Below are 21,348 nucleotides of genomic sequence, written 5' to 3'. Positions count from 1 at the left end.
CCCTGGCACTGAGCCAGCCTCACATGCTTGATTCGTTGGTCATAACACACTAATGATACATGATGATCTCGCCCTGCTCCTTCAATGATGCTTCTACACACTCGGCTAGGTGCTCAGCCAGCCTCTTGTGCACCATCAAAGACTCGAGAAGGGTGGTTGATCGGGTGATGCGCTCGCTTGAATCGTTGGACTCGTTGCCAGTGAGCGGCCGTCTATGCTTACGGCCTGGCTCCTGGACTCACTTTGATCACGTCCTCACTCAGCACGTCCTCCCCAAGTTGGAGGTACTGCTTCACGTCCCTGATCTTGTTTCGCAGCCTCGATGCTCTGTGCACCAGATGCTCCGGGATGTCCTCATATCGGCCCAGGTGGACAGTTGTGACCTGCAATCATTAGCCTACTATGTCTTGCGACTATTCGTCGGTGCTTACGAGTTTGAGATAGTCAGGTCTGATCCTACCCATCCACTTGCTAAGGTACCCCACGCTGCGAAGCTCGAAGGTTGCCGCGCTGTAGTAGATGCCGAGTGCTTCCTGGTAGATGGCCTTGCATGTGCAAAGCAGAGCAGGGGCAAGAAATGAGACTACGCTACGCCTGGAGTACCCGCGACGGAGTCGGTAGCGGAGGGTTCCTGTAAGCACAAGCTCATAGATCTGGTTACGAAGCTCCGCTGGTAGCTCGAGCAGGTGGCAGCGTGTAGAGACCCTCTTGTCTTGTCGGCGTGTTGAGTTGTCTTCGTCCTTCCTCTTGCGGGGGGTGGAGATCCGCTCCAGGATCGTGGAAGCTGAAGGGGGCGCGACCTGTTTGTACCGAGTCCCTCACGGAGTCGTTGACTGTTCTTTGTCTTCCATCTCTAGCTGCTTGCGCACTCGCTCTGAGCGTCGAGGAGCCATTGTTGTGGGGTCTCTATGTTGTAGGAAGGACAAACGAAGGGTAAGAAAATAGAAGATAGGAACATTACAATTTTCCTGTTGACGTCCGTGCTTGGCGTCTCGTGATTGCATTAGTCGACTTCATTCAACCACCAAGGCACGTGGCTGTCCTACAGCCTGTCTTCACGGTTTCGGAAGATGCCTGACGTCGACATGTACATTCACCATCCTACCAAGTTATATACACGAAATCCTTGGGTATCATCTTTTCCAGCCAACCCGTCCCCACCCCATTCCGCCGTGAATCAGATCAAAACGCCACCCAATGCATCCCATGCTCCTATCTGTCGAGCTCGCATTTATCTGCCACACTATAACGCCATTCGTAAATCCCATGTCATATCTCATTCAGCGGCGTTGGACTGTCCACCTTCCGTTCCCGATACTCCACGTCCTTCGACCCAGATCCATTCCGCTTCTTCTTCCCAAAGCTCAGAATACTCAGCGCCCGACTCACCCTACTACTCGTCGAGCTCGGCCTACTCCCCGAAGCCGCAGCACCATCGATAGGGTCCACGAGCCTCCTGATCATTTCATTCCCATTCAGCGCGAAGCCGAAGACAATCGCTCCCGCGAATGCCGCGATGGCTACAACCAAGCTATATGGCACACTCCTGCCAGAGTTGACGATCGTGCTCGAGATGGGCGAGAAGACGGCTCCACCACTTATTGCCGACGTGATGAGGACGGCGGCGAATTTCGTGTGTCGTCCTTGACCACGCAGTGCTTGCGCGTAGATGAGGGAGAAGAGGGGTCCTTCGCAGAAGAAGACCATTATCATCAGCGCTACGGCGGTGTCGCCAGTGAAGTGCGTGCAAAGCGCATTAAATAAGATCGCGCCACTGAAGAAGAGCAGTAGTAGGAGTCGCGGCTTGACCCAGAACCCGAGCGCTGCGGCTAGGAAGCGGGAAATTGCGAATGCTGTGTGCGCTATGGCGAGGTAGTTGGCGATGTTGTAGGTTGGTGCCACAGCGGCGAGGTATGGACCAAAGCTGGTGCCATTCACTTCCTGGGCACCCACATAGCAGAATTGGCTGACAACTCCTAGGCCGAGGACGATCCAGATGACTCTAACGTTGCCGACTTTGGCTTTGTTCGCACCGTCAATTCGTTCTGCTGCGTCTTCGAGCTCGACATCCGTCGCTTCGGAAAGTGGGACGTAGTAATAGATGACAGCCATGATGATCGTGGCCAGAGAGATTCCAAGATAAGCCCATTGCGTGTTGACTAACGATGGAGCATCTTGAGTCTTGTGGTAAAAGGCCTTGTCAGCGATTAAGGGTGCAATGATACTTCCGATGGCCTGCACGCCCTGGCTGAGGTTGAGCCTGATCTCAGCGTACTCAGCTGGTCCGCACAGCACGATGAACGGATTCGCCGAGACTTCCAGTATCGACAGGCCGAAGCCAACGATGAAGTTCGTCACGAGTAACGTCGGCCAAGAGGTCAGTACTGCGGCTGGCCAGAAGATCAGACAGCCCGCGGCATAGATGGCCAGACCTATCGGATAGCATGCCTTGAAGCCCCAGTGCTGCAGAACCCATCTACCAACGAGCAGCGGGCCAACGAAGTAGCCTACGTAGTATGCGCAGCGGATGCCCAGTGATTGGCCAGTCGTGGTATTCGCAACGGTCTGGTATTGGTGGTTCAGGGTATCAATCAGGCCGTACTCGAAGCCCCATATGAAGAATAGTACAGTTACCAGAGTGACAGGATAGATTGATTCGCGATTCGTAAGGTGGACCAAGCTCTTCTTCTGCCGCATATCCACAAAGTCAAAGAATGCTGGCGCATCAGGCGCCGTATGCCGTGTCGTGTTAGTCAGTGCCGTTTGGGAACGTTCAATCGGCGGAAGAGAAGCCATATCTGGAGTCGTGAGGAAGTCCATCATGCCAACATCTGCTTCGCCTTGCCTCTGCTGCTCATTGCTAACTGGCCGAGCGAAGTCTCTTGGCGTTGTGAGGAACTCCATAAAGTCCATCTCTCGTTCTTCATGCTCGTCGCCATGCTCTGGTGCACGTCCCATGTCGTGATGATGCACCTCTTCCGGACTTGGCAGCGGAGCCGCATGAGTGTGATCATCCTTTGGCATCGAATAGGAGCCGAATTGTGAAGGTGCGTCGCCAGGATCTCGCAGCATATTTGGCATGAATCGCGCCACGAGCGGCTTGAGACCTGGTACGCAAGCACACATGATTCCTACCGTGACTTCGATCGCACTCCACATGAACGAGAATGCCAGATAGAACGATGCGTCCGTCTCCTCGGCCGTCCGCGTCAAATCGTTGTCGTTCCGTGATGATGCCAGCTCCGCCAATCGTGTCTCCGAAGCAGACTGCAGGTACGAGATTCTGACAATGTCGACCACCGCCACAAATATACCGAAGCTGAACGTCACCACCAGGATGATCTTCTGCTTCCTCGGCAAGCGCATCGACGTCAACGTCGGCATCGGCAGGAATAAAATCGCCAGATCCGTAATGATGTTCAGCGGAACCGAAGCCAGATAGATCGTCAGAATATCCGTACACTTCGCATCCTCCGGCGTGACCAGCGCAAACACCGCCGAAATAGGATTGCACTGGAAGACAGTAACCATAGTCAGCGCAAAGCCACCCGCATTGACCACGAACAGCACCGAATAGCAAGCCCATCGAAAGATATGATTCGCCTTCGAAAACGTCAAGTAGAAAGCCAGAATCGACGTCTTCGTCGCCATAAGCGCGGGTTGGTACAAGATGCTGAAAGCATAGTTACTCTTCCTCAATCCAGACTGCCAGCTATCCGGAACGTCCACCTCATGCCGTCCGAGTCCATACGCGCATCCATAGCAGATGGCGATCGAGAGGCCCGTTGCGATCGCCCATGCGATTACCATGAAGTAGTCGTCGACGGTAATCTTCCTCACGATCGCGACTCGCGATAGCATGCGGAAGAAGACGAAGATGGAGCAGAGGACGATCATTACGATCGTGACTGCCAGGACTGCCTCGCTGCGACCTTGGACGTCGCCATGCGGCGGGCCCGGAGCGTTGTTCGTCGAAGCCATTCTTGCGGTATGTTCGTCCTTGTCCTGTGCTGTCCTGTCCTTCAATCACCGACGCTGTTCAGGCCCATACTCCAGCTCAGTCTCTTTCGTCGCTTCGCAAGGTGGTGTGGTCGTGTGCTCAATATCGACATTGCGCGAGGGTGCTCTTCATGCCAGCTTCTCTCGGTCACAGTTGCTTCGTACGTCGTCCAGACTCTTGACCGGTCGGTTCCTCAGCCGCGTCGTATCGTACACCCAAAGTGCCACTCGTGACAGCCACGCTCTTTCAACGCTACCACACTCCAGACCAGCCAGCCTGCTTGTACCGAGCACACAATCGCACGGCCAAGGAAAGCACGTACAGGACGACCTCGTGAGTTTAGTCGGTGTACTCTTGCAGAAGAGCCACGCGACGAACAGCAGAACAGTGGAGCCTAAGAGGTAGAGAAAGAACGGGACTCGGTACTTACAGACACGAGAAAGTGGTTCGCTTGCTGTGATTTGGCTCATGAATGGCGGGAAGGCGAGTGGCTCAAAACGTGCCGTAACATCTTACCTCACCTGCCCTGCCTTGGCCCTTTCTCCGCTCGAGGATGACGATGACGATGCTGTGGTAGCTTTTTCTTTGCCTGCAAGCCTGCGCCAAGCCGACATCTCCATCATTTCTTTGAGACATCGGCAAGAGCAGATCCCGATGCGCCTCGTGCTATGCTGTCCTAGGCCATCCTACCTATGCCTCAACACCGCGCTCCTTTCTGCATGTCTCTGCGTGCTGTTCAACAATGCATTCCAGCAGCCTGGAAAACTCTCGCCAACACTATAATACGAACTCGCGTGTCTAACAAGCTTCATCCCGGTGCAACGTTTCCAACGGCCCACAACGCTCTTCACAAAGATGAATGGGACCGAGCTGTGTCCGGTGGCTGCCTGAAGGCTTGATGGACACGAGGGGTGATCAATCAGGTGGGAGATACACTCACCACCCCATGGGGCCGATCAGAAGCTCTACAATGGTTGAGATCAACTGTTCACGTGGCTGCTTGGCCAGTACTGCGTCCAGCCATTGCGCGGCGGTAAGATTCTGGCCTTGGCTTGGGAGCATACACTTCTGATAAGCATGACTACACCTGTCGAGAGGGACAGCACATCAACCTACTTCCTTACTAACAGTATATGTAACACTCCTACTCGTACGAGACTCTCTCATGTATACCGTAACAATCTCAATGTCAATCGGGTCATACCCTATGCACACAGCACAGGACAAGCTTCTTTCTAGCGCCGCAGTGGCCTCCATCCCTCTTCCCTCATTTACAGCTTTCCTTTCATATCACACCGGCCGTTGCAAACGACCGTATACACCTCTCCCAATCCTTTCCTCCCATGCCATGCCGGTCCAAACGAAGAAAAGTAGACCGCCCAAACGCCCTGGTGTGGATGCCAATTGTGCCGTCTACTCCTGTCCGAATCCAACAGTCTCCTCCACAGCCCACGTAAGCTTTTGAGTGAGCGCATCGTACGATTTGTAGGGCGGTAGGTCCAGCCTGTTGAAACATGTGTGCGATTTGGGAAGTTGTGCTTCCTCTCCGGACTTTTCGATTGTGAAGCGGCGAGGTCCATCTGAACCCTGCAGGTCCTTGAAGCCGTTGACGGGAATACGAGATGTACCCGTTGCGAACTGCAAGAGACGGGACTTCTGTTCTGCGTCCCAGCTGCGAATGCACTGCGTAAAGTGTTAGCTGTCATGTCCCAGAACAATGATATCAGTATGCTCACCTTCCAGAAGTTCTGAATGACCACATCGTTCTCCGTGTATCCTCGGTAGTCGGTGTGCTTCTTCCAGTCATCGACGTCGATGTCTGCGATACCTCCAATGAGCAATTCCAGTTCTCGCTCGTCGAAGACGTTGACCAGATCTGCCGGAATCAACTCGTGGAAGCCAGCGACAAAGGCATTGAACTGCTCCTCAACTCGCTTCTGAATTCGCCATTCCGTGATGAGTTCAATGTACTCCTCCTTGTTCTCGTTGGTGACTTCAATGTCTCGACCTCCAGGCTTGAGGTCGACGGTGACCTTCTCACCAAATCGCTCGTCTTCGACAGAGAAAGTGCTGTAAATGACGTCCGTGATGTCATTCTCCTTGGCCCAAGTGAGAGTGCGGTGGAACTCTGCATCGACTCCTTCCATATCGGCAAGGTTGACCTTCTTCTTTAAGATCATTTTATAAAAGGCACCGATGAAGAATGCGTCCAAAAATCTCCTGTGGAAGATGGCCAATCCTACCACGCGTCCAATGAACTTGAAGTAGCCAAGATGCTCAGGATTGATACCGGAGTGTGGGTTAATCTGCAAGGTGTAGTTGTCGTGTGCCGAGTACTCAAACAAGCAGTAGAATGGGTTGAACATCTCGTGAGAGAGTAGGAAGAAGAATTCTCTGCCACAATGTTAGCTTCTCAACATCCTGAGCAATGACTTCAGAACGTACCTCGAAAGACCACCGTAGTCGAGACCATCCTCGCCATCGAACTTGATCATGAGGCGTTTCTTCAGGTCGTTCGGACTTTGACGCATGATCTCCGCGTAACTGTCCTCGAAGATATGCGTGCGGCGAACCTTGACATGACACTGTCCAGATAGTATGCGCAGCGCAGGTTGTGATCGGAAGTAGATAAGCTTCCTTCGGAAATCACGCTTGTACTGCGGTACATTCTGGTCCAAGGAAGAGGGCAATCGCGGGTCGTCCCATGTTGTGGTCTTCGTGTTATGGTCCACAAAGTATACCCGCGCAGTGTTGGTCAGCCGCATTTCCCACCCGCTAGGTAGAGGTCCAAGCTGCGAGACTGGCTGTTGTTGAATCGTACTGTTGCCCGCAGCGCTTTGGCCGTACATCCTTATGTACTGCTGCCGCCTGGGGTCGACCCATGTGGTTGTGCGCGTGTTATGGTCGACGAAGTATGCTCGACCTTCAGGCGTGTGACGCTGCTCCCAGCCAGCTGGAAGTTCGCCAGAGCCAGCAGTCGTAGCACCAGTAGCCACCATTTGAGCAGCGCTGGCGTTGTTAGCACCAGATACACTTGGAGTGTGAGAAGGCGAATTGCGATCGGACAGTGTAGGCGAATTGGCCCCGGTGCGATCTTCGGGAAGCATACGAGCCTGATGTCTCGATCGTTCCACATTCTGCTGTTGTTGAAGTTGCGCAGCTTGTTCGCCAGCGTTGAAGTTGGCCGTTGGTCTGATCCAGGTCGTCTGTCTGCTGTTGTGGTCCACGTAGTATGTCCGGCCAAGATTGTCCTCGCGTCTTTCCCAGCCATTCGGCAATCTCCCTTGAGCATCCTCGAATGCGCTGAACCCAGACTGATTTCTGCCCGGCGGTGGCGCCCCATTGCCATTAACAGCGGGTGCGGCGTTCGGTGCGGCGGATGCAGCGTTCTGACGAGTCACGGCAGCAGATCCTGGTGTGCTCACAGAAGGAGTAGCAAGCGATGCACTTGACTGCGCGCCAACGGGCGTCGAAGGGGTGTGGGCGCCATTGGTAGATGGTCCTGCGGAGGAGCCCGCTGGCCTCGAGTTGCTCGCTTGGTTACCGTTCGCGATCGGTGCTCGGAGGTTCGTCGAGAGGTTCAAGATCAGCTTGCCGTTCACGACCAGGTTATCGTTGGACTTGCGGAGGTCTCGTGTGATCATTTCTAGGCCATGTCAGCACATTGCATCCTACCTCATGCGACGTGCATACCTTCTCCGCCGGCGTCCATGTCAATAACACTGCCAATGCGGACATTGACCACGCCGAGGAAGCCCTGATCCTTCTTCTTGAACTTCTTTTGGTCGAAGATCTGAACAGCGAGGATGCTCTCTTCGGTCACGCGCCTGTCAAGCTATCAGCGAGGTTGCTCATGATGCCCTCCGAAGTGTTTCCACCTACATGTCAAAGGCCTCATTCCAGTACGGATTCAACGTTTTCTTGATAACACCCGTTGTCCTCGTCTGTTCGCCACTGATGGTAGCGACGGCGAATGGGTCCGGGAATCCTGGTCCACTGCATCAGCATTGTGTTTGTGGTCTCGTGCATCTCCTCATGCGACCCACGGAAGACATCTCGCTTGTACAGGCCATCTGCCGCGATGACTATACCACATGTCAGTCCTGATAGCTCGCATATCCCCGACCAAGCTCTTGCGTACTCGTCACTCTCAGATTAGGCTGCGATGGCAGCTCCATGTTGGGTTCCGGCACTCAGCGCCGCCTCGATATCGCCGCCCACCGGTAGTGATGTTCTATGCACCGGCAAAGGCGCTTCCCAGGGGTGGTAGAGATGGCGCGTGGTCGGTGGTGGTTAACGTCGATGGTGTCTATGCGCAAGTCGCAGGACCGAAGGAGAAGGATGACGGTGTGTGGTTGTGGTGAATGTGGCGCAGCAGGTTTTTCCGTTGTGTTGATCCGCCTGCGGGTCGCTCTTGCTCTTTGTGGATTGTTAATGCTCACACAGCAGGCGTCTAAGCAGCCCGGCCCACAGTGCAGTGCTTGTGAGATGTGCTCTGCGTGCGGGACGCAAGCAGTGTAGTAGTGTCGCTGCTGAACAACCCTGGAAAGCAGTCTTGGGACTTTAGGTGGGGGCGTTTTGCGGGATGATGCGGCTGCCAAGGGAGTGTATTTATGGCAGCAGTGTTCTTCGTCTTTCACAAACACAAAGTTACAAACTCTGCGACGACATCAACCACCGGTCTGTGTGTGTTCGCCAGCAGCACAGCGTGAGAGAAGTTTACATTGTTCTAGACCTACAGCCCGACTTAGTCCCGGCCAACGCCTTCATTCTCTATCCATACATGCGTCATTATGTCATACAGAGCTGTGGTTGAGCAGAATATCAGGTCCTTCCGCGGATCCTCCTCTATCAACACCGCCGAAACACGGCCTCCCCGTATAGGTAGGCGCTGAGCGTGGTGCTGGTGCTCCCACATACTCTCGAACGCCATCGAGCTAACATGCCCCATCATGCCAAACATTGAGCAGAATGCACTTCCAGCGTCCTTTGCCAACCTTGGAACCCCATCAACACAACATCATAGCCGTGGCCTCGGATAGGGCCGCTTTTGCTCCTATCGGCACCGCCGGATCTTTCATCAAAATCGTCTCAATCGGCCACTCGACCCAATGCTTCCAGGTGGCGTCCAGATTCGCCAGGATATCCGTCAGGACTCGAGACGCCCATCCCTGGATCCACCATCGATCATTGAGCACATCCAAAAGAACGCAGTAATAGCTTATAATGATCAAAGCTTGAGGCACCCTCCTCCTGATCAACTCCGCAAACGCTGTTGGATCCTGCTTCGGAAAGCAGACTATCGAGGCGATACTACACGCATTCTGCCCTTGCAGAACACTTTCGTATATTGCCTTGAGCTCTGCCAATACCGAGGCGCAAATTCGTCTGTCGTTAGGTACCATGGCGTCCACACCCAGCATGAAGTCCAGATGCGCTAAGCCGAAGTCCATACCATCCGGTGGTGGGTAAGTGCTGCCGTCCAGCGGCGAGAAGGCTTCCTGGAAGCCTCTTGTCAGGATCGGGGAGAAAGGTCCTTGTCCCACCCAATACCAGGTCTCCGAAAGGACAGCGTCGATTCCCTTGACAAGTAGCAACAGCTCGACCATTGCATCCACAGGCGGCACACTGGGCGGGACCGCATACGAGAACAATGCGATCAGCCATGTGAATGCAAGCTTCGCATTTGCGCTTTCCGGTGTCAAAGCTCCAGCATCTTTCCGATATAGCGTCAACGCTTTGTCGAGGTGGTCCACAGCGGCAGCTTGCAGCATCGCTGCCTGTCCTGGTTCGAGATGTGCTTTGTGCAGCGCAGTGAATCCCAGCAGCGCATGCATCACATAATCGTTCGCGAATGCCACTCGAGGAAGCTCTTGCCAGACCCGGAGTATGGAGAGGTCGTCGTGCTCCGCGAGGATCTGTTTCGCATTTGACGTAAAGTGGTACATCAGCTGCAGGTCCAGTTGCCAATTCTGATCCTGCCTCTCGATCCTTCCAGTCAGAACACTGAAAGGACTCTGCACCGACGGGCTGTGGCCTGGACTCGGTACATTGACCGCCTCCAGCGAGGTTGTCTGAGAGATCTCCAGACCTGGCGATGAGTTCGTTGACTTCCGTCTCGTCTTCGCATCCTCTCTCGGCACATTGGGCCCTCCGGCAAGTGAGCACGCAACCCCATGTCGCACGCAATTCGCGCAAGGCGATTCCTCGTTGCACTTCACATGCCGCCGTTTACATTGCGCGCAACCTTTTCTCGATTTCTTATGTCCAATGCGAGGAGCTCTGCTTTCCATAACAACGCAATCAGTCTCAGTCCAAAAGTCATTGACATCAAATGTCACAGCCATAATACCACAACCGAAGAAACAAAATAGTGACGATGAAATTCATAGGGCTGAAGAACAACAGAGCTTACTTGCTACCATTTAACTCCCCACCTGCATCAACATTCGTTGCTGCCTGATCCTCTTCGTGTGCAACATTGCCGGCCATAGTATTGTGAAAGTGATGTTCAGCTGAAGTGCCATGCGCTGTATGCAGTCACCTCTCGGGACTGCGCCGCCGCCCGTAGCGAGTACAAGGTCTGAAGTATCGCCAGTAGTATGAGTCGACACTACTAGAAATGAGTATGCAGGGCCCGCCTTGCGTCACCAGCCATGCTCCGGAATCAAGATAGGCATGCAAGTACAGTGTTGTGTAGTGGAGTGTGCCTGTCCTTCAGCAGCACTGTGGTTGTGGTAATGCCCGTGGCAAGGCTCATTCTACGACGACGAATCGCATTCGCATTACGTATAGGAGAAAGCAGGTACGCTGCAATTCGGTTTGAGGTAGGCTGGTAGGATTGTTCTAGGGTATATTTGGATTAGACCTTTCGGAGTCAAGAGGAGGAGGTGATGGAAACGGTTTTCAGCTCTTTCTTGGCACGAACTCCGATTCAGCACTTTGACAGCAACGTGAGCTCTACTTTCGTTGGCAATGTAGCAGCTCCTCTGCCCGTTTGGAATCACGAAGTATGAGTCTTGCTGAGTGCACACTTCAAAAGCAAGGTGTTCAAAGGCTGGAAGTAGTCGCAGCGAATCGGAGTTCGGTGACACAGACAATCTCTGGTACCGATGCAGACACGGCCACAATCCTTCTACTTCACTTCGTCCGTAAAGTCTTCGTGCCTGGGGGTGTGACCATGACTTGCAGCGTCCTACAACCTTCTGCTATGACTGATGCCTGGGCTGCACGTCAGGCGCATAATAAGTTCGCCTATCTCACGCAGCCATTGGCAGTTCGACAGTCAGTGCAATGTCCTTTTACTGCCATGGAGTAATGCAGCGTACTCGTACGATGATCTATCGATGAGGCAGTGCTCGCAAAGCTTCCTTCGTCTAGCAGTAGTGATTCTCGGCTACAAGCCATGCAGGAATAAGAGCACTTCCCTTTACCTCATTGCAAGCATTGCCGCATGTACACGCAGCCACGTGGTCTCACAGTGGCTTGCCAACTCACTTGCACCTCGGCCTGTCGATGTATAGGGCATCGGCAAGGCCGTCTTATGATCGACATATGTACATATCGGCAAGCCTTATGACCGCAGACGTGCAGTCGTACTCGTTCAACGTATCCTGCATCCCGGTCAAGTGCTGTGTCCTGAAGACCATGGCAGCTGCAGCCACAGTCGTAGAAGCTCCAATGGCGGTGATGTGGCGTATTTCTGCCTTGAGCTAGGGCGGTGGGTAGACGTCTTGTGTCTGCCAGGAGATATGGAGATGGTGTATGCTATATTTGCAGTGAGCTCTAGACCGGCGTGAAACATGTCCATGCCTTTGCCCGGGTTGCAAGCCGCCATGTACGACGATCTCTAGCTGGTAAGAAACACCGCATGGCCAGAATCCTAAAGCTGGGGTTGGTGTCACGAAGCACTGGTCATCGATGAATCGCTGTGTGGTGTTTGTGTATAGCCATCTGTGTCGTGCCATGAGTCTGTCGTCCTAACGCTCCGCGAACAGGTCCAGGAATAGCTTTGGCAAATCGTACGAGGTGGTCATCGTGGTCGGAGAAACAGACGATACACCGCATGCTGCTTCTCCTTGTGCGACTCCGCTAAGGCAGCTATCCTGCACAGTGGCGGCATGGCTTGGCTTTATAGCTGTGAACACTGGGTTACCGAGTCTAGCACAGCCTCAGATCTCCAGCCAGACCATGTGTACGCATTCTTTGGCCCATGTCCTGGGGTACTTTGACCAAGCACTTCGAGGGCTTAAGCTTATTTGATGAACACTCCGCATCCTTCGAGGCTGAGCATAAGCCATTGGCGTACACGTTCCAGAAGGAGTGCCGCAAGTGAGCGCCATTGGACCGTCTGGTGGGGAATCGGCTGGGTGGCTTCGATGGAGTGCATACGACTGCGCCTACTGCGCGAGCATAGTCTCATTGAGTCGAGTCGACGTTATTCGTGACCGCGTGAGTGAGCATGATCAAACCACTTCCAGCCTTCGCATGTCTGATGTGGTGTCAGACGAATGTCCAGGCACGAGCAGACAGCCAGACAAGCATGCCTGCGTGCATTTCCTTCTCGACATCATGGGCATCCATGCCCATCTCATGGACAGTGATGCAATTTGGTGTAATCACATCATTCGCCGCGCCAGCATCCTGGAATCCACACCCTGGGCGGCGACCTCGAGCTCCATCAGTCGCCAAGACTTGTTTCAATCATCGCAAATCTGCATCACCCAGCTGCGTTGTCTGTGTCGCAGGCTCTGCACGCAAGCATCACGATGTCGCAAGATTTGAGTTGCTCGTCTTCATACCTCACGGTTTCTACCTCTTTAGATTGTAACACCTCTTGAACCTTGACGGGACGACCACTTCACAGCAGATGGTATAGATGGCTCTTACTCCAAATAAGATCTTTTGGCTTCTTTCTTGATACCCGATTTGCACTCGTACTAATCTTATCTCTTGAATCGCAGAAGAACACAGAACAAGCTTCGCTAGCTGTGGAAGGTCCCTTTCGGTCCGTCCATGCCAGTGACTTGAAGTAGAAGAATTGCTTCGTAGCTCGAGCACAGAGGACGTTGCTAGAAGCTCAGGGTTGAGGTCGCGTCTGCTTCGAGACTTGATCGCTTAGAACAGCATCGCGACTGGGTGCCATTGGTTTCGAGGTTCCCGGAGACGGTGGGATGGATGGTGTCTGGCGCGACTTGGCCCACGATCCCCATCTAGTAAGGGTTGTAGCCACGTGCGCGGCCTCGGCCTCCTCCACGGTAGCCCCCACCACGTGGTGGAAATGGCGCGCCATAGCCTCCGCCTCCGCGACCACCCATGAATGGTGGTGGTCCACCGAAGCCTCCTCCAAATCCACCTCTGCCGCGAGGACCACCTCCGCCACGAGGACCTCCTCGGCCGCCTCTGTTCATGCCGGGCAGGTTCGTCCGTTTTGGCACGACCTGTAAAATTGTCAGCATCACGCGATTTGTAGCAGCTTCACGTGTCATACCTTGATGTTGCGACTTCTGAAGACGCTCTCATTGAGGACGAGAGCTTGTGTCACAAGCTGAGGCTCCGAGAACTCGACGTATGCGTAGCCCTTTGGGTGTCCGGTGAACTTGTCCAGCAAGATGGTGACGCGGTTGATCGAGCCAACGCTCTGGAAATGTGCCTGGATCTCCTCGGGACTTGCGCCGTAGTCGACATTACCGACGAAGATACTCCGCGCGTCGATGTCCTCCTTGCTCTCCCGTAAGCTCTCCGACTGCGAATCGATGTTCGCCTGCATCTCCCGGAGCTTTGCGGCTTCGGCCTCCATCTCTTCGACGCGCTTCTTCATCGCTGCTATTTCCTCCTCGTCGCCGACGTCGTCCTCCTCTGGCTGCCTGTCGAGGTTCTCATCTTCGCGCTTGGTCTCGGTGTCGGCCATTGTGTGGGATGATGCGCCTGAGGCGGGAGATTCAGTTCTTGGTAATGTTAGGCCAGCTCCTGACATCGCGCGAGTTTAAAATGTCCTTTCGGGCGTACCACCAACGTACCTGAGACGGTGTGGATTTGGAAAGTGAGGTGATGTGACAAATATCCGCGTACTTTTCGGCGATGTGTATTTGAGTAAGGCTGTGGTGAGTGAGCAATGTCCAGTGGTGGTCGAGTGGTGAAGATGTTGTGTTGCGACAAAGGGAATCTCGAGATTCGGAATACTTGTCCCAGCTTCTGAACACGAATTCGGCTAAGCGCGTTCCACGATGGCACGTGCTTTCCATCTTCGCACTTTCTTCACATGCTCTGGTGCTTACCTTCCCTTCACTCCACAATCAGACGTATGCTATGAGCTTCACGATCACTGCATTACATCCATAAAGGGGTCACATGAGCCTGCATAAGCCGGATGAGAGCCCCGGAGACTGGAGGTCAATTGTAGGACGGTGCCCTGTGCTCAAAGATGACGATGTTTCTGACAACGACAATATTGGCTGCTCCGTTACGACATTGTCCCGGTCTTTCTAGTCGGCCTCGTTGATATCTGACCGCATATGACTCTGGCACGGCTCCCGTCCATCGCTCTACCCTTCTGAATTGGCTATAGCATGGGGAGGACTCTAAAAACAACCGAAGACGTTCCCGTTGGCGCGTCCACCTCGAGGAAGTGGATCACCTCGCCTGTCTTTCTGCCTTGGTGCTGATTGTTCTACTGTTCATGGCCAGCAACACTTGGTACCCGAAATACCAGATGAGACTTTCACTCATTAGGCATATCTTCCGAAGTTGATTGCATGTACTCGCTCGAGCTTTGGAGTACCGACATGGCGCTCGCCGTCCGCCGTCATATACCTTGTACGATTGCCAGCACGCGACATCATCGTGTAACATGATTCTTGGTGAGAGCTGTATTTGCCATATTAGGCAAGGCTAACATGGCGACACATCATGTTGCCGAAGCTTTACGCTATGTGGAGCCTTCTTTTGAGCTCCGATTATGCAGATGACACTGATCAACAGAGGAGGAAAACATCGCATTGGCCCAATCAGTCAAGGGAGCAGTATAGGCTCACCAAACTTCATCCGGTACGAAAATAGCGCAGCTTCATGCCTTCAACTCCGCAGCTTCAGCTCCATACAAGCACAATCGAGCCCATAACATCAACCACAGGTGGGTACATCATGCCTATCATAAGTAGTTTGTCCATCACGATGCATTGGACATGCTCTTGCGAAAGTTGTCCATTGAATTTACCACGACTCGAGCTGGAAAGACGGCAGTGACGTCGAAGGTGACAAGGGTCGATGCTCGAAGAGAGGTATGTAAGGTCATCAATGGCCCATTTTCTTCTTGCGGTCCTGTAGGAGCATTGCACTTCATAACATCAATCATGGACAATCACGATCTCGAGAAAGGTCTGGGCGAGGATTCCTCAACCTCAGCACATGCTTCAACTCCTCAAGCACTATCCGCTGAGGCACACCCTTCTACATCTCGCAATCCGCACTTCGGGTCAGAACTCGCGATATTCCAGGGTCTTGTCGGTATACACTATCTCAAGGAAGGCGGAGAACCCTGGACCGATCGGCATCATGAAGCACCAGTCAACCCCCTTCTGGCAGTCTTCTTTCCTTCGAAGACCGCAAAGGCCAGACAACGCAACCGTGGCATGTACAAGCGGGCTGTGACCCAAGACGCGAAGAATCGATCTATGTACGCCATCACACACTACATCATATCCGGACTGTACATCTTCCAGGTCCTGGTCGCAGCAACGCTCACTGCCTTGTCTGCCTACGGTAACACTTCCACGGTGAGTTTAACGGTACTCGGCGCCATCAATACCGCCATCGCCGGCCTGCTAGCATGGCTCACGGGCCAAGGCATGCCAACACGATATCGTCGAGCACGAGATCCGTATCGTGAGGTCATCAGGCATATCGAAGCCATGGAGCGCCGGTTTGCCCAAATCAACTACGTCAATTGGCCTGAAGGCCGTCGACCTGACCCTGTGTTAGAACGAGACAAGATTGCCAAGATGTTTGAGGATGCAAGAAAGGACCAAGAAGCCAACTACCCTGACACGACGCAGACGCCGTTGGCGGATCAGAGGGATGCGAAGAATGACGAGCTTAATGATGAGTTGATCAAGTGGAAGACGAAGAAGAAGGACCAGGAGATGAAATTTGCGCAGATGAAGGCGGATCTGGAAGAGGCGAAGGCGAGTATGAGGGCTGGGTTCACGGGAGGAAAGGCGGTGATGGAGGAGATCATATCGTGAGGTGTGTTACATGCATATCTCCTCGTATAACACATTGGTCCTTGAAGCGTCGAATACCCCGATGGCTGGTGACAACATTCATTGCCACCAACCGCTCCGATTCCATATGGAAGCGTAGACCGTTGCTTCAACGCGCTGGCGTATAACTAAGTAGCGAGGTCCGATTGATGCAGCCGAGGGTACAGCGCGTCGACGTATGGTGAATACACGGTTCTGCGATCCTTCAGCAGCTCTGCAAAAGTACAGTCAACAAACATAGCGGCGGCAACATACTTTGTTGCTGGGCCTTGCTGCACGCAGCGACCAGCTACGACGGGGCATGCCCTGCTTGACTGCGGACCATGTTTGAAGCACTGCATCATAGTCGTGACGTCAATCCATACATCCTGATCCGTTCAGCTTGACTTGTCCTGGATCATGAATCGTCACCACATCAAGCGAGGTCTTGCATGTGAGAGCTGCATCACGGCTTAGCGCTTGGCACATGCAGTGAGCAAGGATGTCGGCGCCTCCCGCAACGCGTTCGGACGTCCCTCCAAGAGCACACAATCATTTCGCGCCACTTCTCCTCCTCAACTTCCTCAAGCATCACAACATCCAGCGGACACATTACGAAGCCAACATCATGGTTCGCCATACACCACAACCTGCACCTGAGGTGGTGACTGATTCGGTGTTCTCTCGCCTTGAGGCCAGATTCGAGGAACTCACTGTCGAGAGATTGCACATCAAGAACATTGCAGAGGCACAGACCAGGCAGCTCGAAGAGCTGAAGACACGCGAGGAGGCCGTCAATCGCAAGCAGCAGGGCTTCGCCGATCGTGAAGCTGCTATCGTCACTCGTGAAGCAGCCACCGAGGAGAAGAATGCAGATGCGGTGGATCGACAGTCGGCTCTCGAGATTCGAGAGCGGGTAATGCAAGAACAGGGTAAGAGAAGCGAGTTGAACAGAAATTGCTTTCGCTGACATTGAGCACCATAACTCCGGGTGCAAGGTCGCATGCAGCGCAGTATTGACCGGCAGCTTCAGGTCAATGCTCGTTGCCGCGCCTCTGAGGTCCAGAAGCGTGAGTTGGACGATCGCGAAAAGTCCCTCGAGGAGCGCGAGAGACTTGCCACAGTGTGCGAGCGAGGACTGTCACAGCTGGAGAGCAGATTGCAGGAGCGTGAAACCTCTCTCGACGAGAAAGCTGCAAGCATCACGAAGCGGGACGATCAGCTTGACTATCGGGATTCGCTTGTACACGACCGCGAGGTCAACGTGGCAGCCGAGGAGGACCGGGTCGAGTCGATGAAGCAAGATGGTAAGATCTACAATCATCGTCAGTCGGACCTGTACTAATGATGATATTCCAGTTGAGCAGGGCGTGGCCAGTACTGACTATGGCTATGGCTACACCGACGACGACGAGATCATCGATGCCGAAGACGACTTCCTCAACTACGTGGGCGAGGCACCCAGCCTATGGGATGGGCGCGTCGATCCCGAGTCCACCGATGAACACTTCGGCGAGGTACATGGCTGTACAGTCGTGGGTCACACTATCCAAGAAGGTGAAGGCTACATCGAGATTCTAGAGTTCGAGGAGTCAGCACTTGCCGAATGGACTGCTTTTGCTCGCATCGCTGAGGACGATTTGACCGAAGCTATGAAGGATGTCATCGAGCGCGAAGGTACGGCAGCCGTTCCTGCCGCTGAGAAGACCAGCCGACAGGTGGTGCTACGTCATGTTGTGCCTGAGAAATGCACAGAGTGTTGGACTACTCGCCGCATTCTCGTTCAGGGCGTCAAACAGGAGACTGAAGGCGAATGTACCATTCGTCCTTAGAACGGAGAGGGCTGGAACAGTCTCGAGACGAAGGATGATGACAGCACAACGGAGGGTCGAGAGCTGCGGGAGAGTGCTTGAGCGCACTGTAGTCCAACATACCGATCGCTTCGCCTCGCCTCGAGCTCTGAGAGTCAACCAACTGCTGAACGTCTGTGCTGCCCTTCATTGCAGAATAGACAACACCTCAAATTCGTACGCTCAAATACGATGAACCTTATCCACCGTAATCTCCTTCTCCTCCCCCCTCCCCTCCCCTGCCCTCCACCCCCGTCCTCCGACATCTCCACACCCCTCTCCGCATCCCGAATATGCATCACCACCTTCCTCCCCGTAAACAACCTATCAATCTGCTCCAGACTCAAATTCCTCGTCTCAGGATAGAACAGATAAAGTCAGCCATGCTTGGATGGCACATGTCTAAAAGCATCTATGCCTTCTATCCTCCACACTGACTGTTGATGCCATTGCCAAGCCCAGCCACAATACGTCCTACGATCATCTGAGGTATGCCATAGGCTGCTGCTTGGAGCGCAGCTCCTACACTGAGGATGACACAGCCAAACCATATACACTTCCGTCGTCCGAGTCGTTCGCCAGCGAAGAGACAGAAGAGCGAGCCAAAGAAGCAGCCAATTTCGTAGATGGCCACGACTGTGCCCTGGAGTGAGGAGCTGCCATTGCCAGTATCGGTCGTATCAATTTCGGGAAACTGCTTGGTGAAAGCTTGACCTGTGAGCAGGCCGCTCATTACACCTTGATCTATGCATCGCGTCAGTATTGCTGCCTCGAAAGTTTTCCGTGGGCATCGTGTGGCCTACCATATCCAAACAGCAAAAACCCTGACCCAGCCACAGCCGTGATGGCCCAATTGAGCGGTCGTCCACGAAGCTCCATATCGCAATATGTCACGACGCAAAAGTCTTTCACAACCTACCGACGCGACAGCGACATCGCCTTGATCTTATGCCGGATGTCGTTCGGATTGCCCCGTGCATACTTTCTACACACCCTGGTCGCCATCTGGGGCAATCTGGAGACACAGGTCCACGACTGTGGAGCGGCCATGTGGGCGGTCGGCATATCTGCGTTTGAGCCGATACACACACGTTGTCGGCATGGTCGACGTCGTCTCATGGCCGGGACATCATCACTTTCGATGCGTGCGGTGAACTTCGGCAGATGGTCATTGAACGATTTTGGTGGTTGCTGGGAGATGTTTGTGCGGGATCATGTTGATGGCAAGGGTGGGAGGTGGTGTTGGAGTAATGGAGTTGTTCTGGGCCACGACTGCTTTGGTCAAAGAGGAAGTGGCAAGCGCCGGTGATTGAGACGCGTGAGAACACCTCGTGCGACATCGATGTTTTCTCCTCTGCATACATCACCTCCATCGTCGGCTATCGACTGCAGTATACCACAGACTGCAAGAACGGTAGCTTGCCAACATTGTGTATACACGACATGCGGTTGTTAAAGAGCGATCTCGTGGGAGCAGCCGTTCTTGATCGCTTCTGTCACACCTGTCGCATTGCTCTGCTACGGCGGCTAGTCAGCTTCTGAGAAGTCTGGCAGCGTTCGGCTTTCCACTTTTTGCGCCAATGATGTACCAAGTTCTGGGCTATGGCTGGGGCAATAGTCTACTATGCTGGCACTCGTCTTTTCGGCGTTCGGGCTGCCTGCTCCGTTCTTGCTGTGGCGATATGGCGCCAGGCTACGCGCGAAGGCACAGGAGAGCTACTGAACAGCCACGATGCCACAATCAATGGCCGCGGTCGAAGGACGAGATTTTGCTCGTGCGACTTGTCATTTTGCCAGATACCCTCCTTCGACCGGCAACGTATGCTGAGGCTATGGTCAGCAGCTGTCGCAACACTTTCTCTAGCAATACTTACTCCCGTCACCCACTGGGCATCTTCGCTTGCCAGAAACACGCATGCTTTCGCAAGATCATCCGGCTGACCAAGTCTTCCACCAAAAGGATGCATCGCCAGCTTCTCCCTATACGCCTTCTCATCTCTCCAGATCGGTCCCGTCATCGAGCTCTCAGTATACCCTGGCGCAACCCCATTAACGTGGATACGATGCGGAGCGCAATCTAAAGCCGCGGCTCGCGTGAAGTTCAACACAGCTCCCTTCGAAGCACAATATGCCGCAGTATGTTCTGCACCGACATAGCCTAGGATGGAGGACGTGTTGATGATCCAGCCTCTGTCGCCGCTTGCGTGGGCTTGCTGCTTCAGCATTTGCTGCACGGCATATTTGACTCCAAGGAAGACGCCGGTGGAGTTGACGTCTTGTGTTCCTTGCCAGATGTCTTCGTCGAGCTCCCAGACTGGCTTGAAGCCTGCGTGTGCTTCGAGCGATACGCCGGCGTTGTTGACCTGGTTACCATCAGCTCGCAGTCGAAACTTCCCTTCACCTGCGTACCATCACATCCAACCGACCATACTCCTTTACAGCTGCCTCCACCAATTTCTGCACCGAAGCCGGCTTACACACGTCGACTTCCTGGAAGATCGCTTTCCCGCCCATATCACGGATACTATCGTGAGTCGTTCGTTCTTCCTCTCGGCTACCGGTATACTTTGTCTTCTCGCGAAGGTCAGCACATACTACTTTTGCGCCTTCTTTGTGGTATGCGAAAGCTATGGCACGACCGATGCCTGATGCTGCGCCTGTTATGATGGCGGTCTTGTTGGCGAGTCGGCCGAGGGCTGCCATTGCGCGATGATCGCTATGATGGGTGAGAAACAGCAGGCTGGCAACTTCACATACATATACGACAAGCTCAAATTCCCGCAGCAAGAGCTCAAGTCGGTGTGACAAGGACGGCTAATGCTTCGGACCTCATAGCTGCCCCATTCGCGGTCGCCATACTTGCCTCCAAATTGTGGCCTGTGGGACGAGCGGCAAGTTGGACGAGTTTCGTGAATTACTGCATTGGGAAGGAACGAGGTCTTCCAGATTCACCGATCTCAACTGGCTTGTGTTTCATGGCTAGTCTGGCAGAAAGGCTGGACGATCAAGTTCTTTGTTACAATATGGCTAATACTTCATTGCCTGATAGGCTTGGCATCTTTCTTTGTGCCCTTTGCCGTATTCGAGTCCAGGTTAACAAAGGTCATTTATGACTATCAGATTTTCTGGTAACATGCTATCCTCAAGCAAGCCGCCGTGTTGGCTCCAACCTGGATGCCACGCAGCAGAAGGAGAACAGACTGGCTTTATGACTACCCAATTCAAGGACCCACAGCGATCAGATTGACCTAGACGATTG

The 21,348-nt window shown here is 53.7% G+C and overlaps 9 protein-coding genes across 9 annotated transcripts; 3 read left to right on the top strand and 6 right to left on the bottom strand.

Moving 5' to 3' along the window:
• Positions 1-1,269: 1,269 nt before the first annotated feature.
• On the bottom strand, positions 1,270-3,981 carry CLAFUR5_13590 (L-fucose-proton symporter; the record flags this gene model as incomplete). The annotated part of the gene is made up of 1 exon (XM_047912738.1): positions 1,270-3,981. One exon carries the CDS (start codon positions 3,979-3,981, stop codon positions 1,270-1,272), a length of 2,712 nt encoding a protein of 903 aa, XP_047768883.1.
• Positions 3,982-5,413: 1,432 nt separating this feature from the next.
• Positions 5,414-8,178, bottom strand: CLAFUR5_13589 (putative E3 ubiquitin-protein ligase hulA; the record flags this gene model as incomplete). The annotated part of the gene is made up of 7 exons (XM_047912737.1): positions 5,414-5,683; positions 5,737-6,394; positions 6,446-7,646; positions 7,694-7,827; positions 7,883-7,988; positions 8,047-8,085; positions 8,142-8,178. 7 exons carry the CDS (start codon positions 8,176-8,178, stop codon positions 5,414-5,416), a joined length of 2,445 nt encoding a protein of 814 aa, XP_047768542.1.
• Positions 8,179-9,009: 831 nt separating this feature from the next.
• Positions 9,010-10,492, bottom strand: CLAFUR5_13588 (Zn(2)-C6 fungal-type transcription factor afumD; the record flags this gene model as incomplete). Its single annotated transcript, XM_047912736.1, has 2 exons — positions 9,010-10,282; positions 10,416-10,492. The coding sequence occupies 2 exons, from the start codon at positions 10,490-10,492 to the stop codon at positions 9,010-9,012; spliced, it is 1,350 nt and encodes a 449-aa protein (XP_047768543.1).
• Positions 10,493-12,461: 1,969 nt separating this feature from the next.
• CLAFUR5_20103 (uncharacterized protein) lies at positions 12,462-12,830 on the top strand (the record flags this gene model as incomplete). Its single annotated transcript, XM_059462943.1, has 1 exon — positions 12,462-12,830. One exon carries the CDS (start codon positions 12,462-12,464, stop codon positions 12,828-12,830), a length of 369 nt encoding a protein of 122 aa, XP_059319171.1.
• A 382-nt stretch (positions 12,831-13,212) lies between these two features.
• CLAFUR5_13587 (Polyadenylate-binding protein 2) lies at positions 13,213-13,910 on the bottom strand (the record flags this gene model as incomplete). Its single annotated transcript, XM_047912735.1, has 2 exons — positions 13,213-13,440; positions 13,491-13,910. The coding sequence occupies 2 exons, from the start codon at positions 13,908-13,910 to the stop codon at positions 13,213-13,215; spliced, it is 648 nt and encodes a 215-aa protein (XP_047768536.1).
• Positions 13,911-15,351: 1,441 nt separating this feature from the next.
• On the top strand, positions 15,352-16,242 carry CLAFUR5_13586 (uncharacterized protein; the record flags this gene model as incomplete). Its single annotated transcript, XM_047912734.1, has 1 exon — positions 15,352-16,242. The coding sequence occupies one exon, from the start codon at positions 15,352-15,354 to the stop codon at positions 16,240-16,242; it is 891 nt and encodes a 296-aa protein (XP_047768537.1).
• A 499-nt stretch (positions 16,243-16,741) lies between these two features.
• Positions 16,742-18,071, top strand: CLAFUR5_13585 (uncharacterized protein; the record flags this gene model as incomplete). The annotated part of the gene is made up of 3 exons (XM_047912733.1): positions 16,742-17,171; positions 17,223-17,546; positions 17,599-18,071. The coding sequence occupies 3 exons, from the start codon at positions 16,742-16,744 to the stop codon at positions 18,069-18,071; spliced, it is 1,227 nt and encodes a 408-aa protein (XP_047768538.1).
• Positions 18,072-18,510: 439 nt separating this feature from the next.
• CLAFUR5_13584 (Major facilitator superfamily transporter mfsA) lies at positions 18,511-18,968 on the bottom strand (the record flags this gene model as incomplete). The annotated part of the gene is made up of 2 exons (XM_047912732.1): positions 18,511-18,833; positions 18,893-18,968. The coding sequence occupies 2 exons, from the start codon at positions 18,966-18,968 to the stop codon at positions 18,511-18,513; spliced, it is 399 nt and encodes a 132-aa protein (XP_047768539.1).
• Positions 18,969-19,874: 906 nt separating this feature from the next.
• CLAFUR5_13583 (3-oxoacyl-[acyl-carrier-protein] reductase FabG) lies at positions 19,875-20,792 on the bottom strand (the record flags this gene model as incomplete). The annotated part of the gene is made up of 3 exons (XM_047912731.1): positions 19,875-19,913; positions 19,964-20,452; positions 20,499-20,792. 3 exons carry the CDS (start codon positions 20,790-20,792, stop codon positions 19,875-19,877), a joined length of 822 nt encoding a protein of 273 aa, XP_047768533.1.
• Positions 20,793-21,348: the final 556 nt, after the last annotated feature.

Source organism: Fulvia fulva, chromosome 12 (assembly GCF_020509005.1).
Source record: "Fulvia fulva chromosome 12, complete sequence".
In the NCBI taxonomy this organism is placed as follows: Eukaryota; Fungi; Ascomycota; class Dothideomycetes; order Mycosphaerellales; family Mycosphaerellaceae; genus Fulvia; species Fulvia fulva.
Note: the sequence above shows the minus strand (reverse complement) of the source record. Positions and strands in the feature narration are given on the sequence as shown.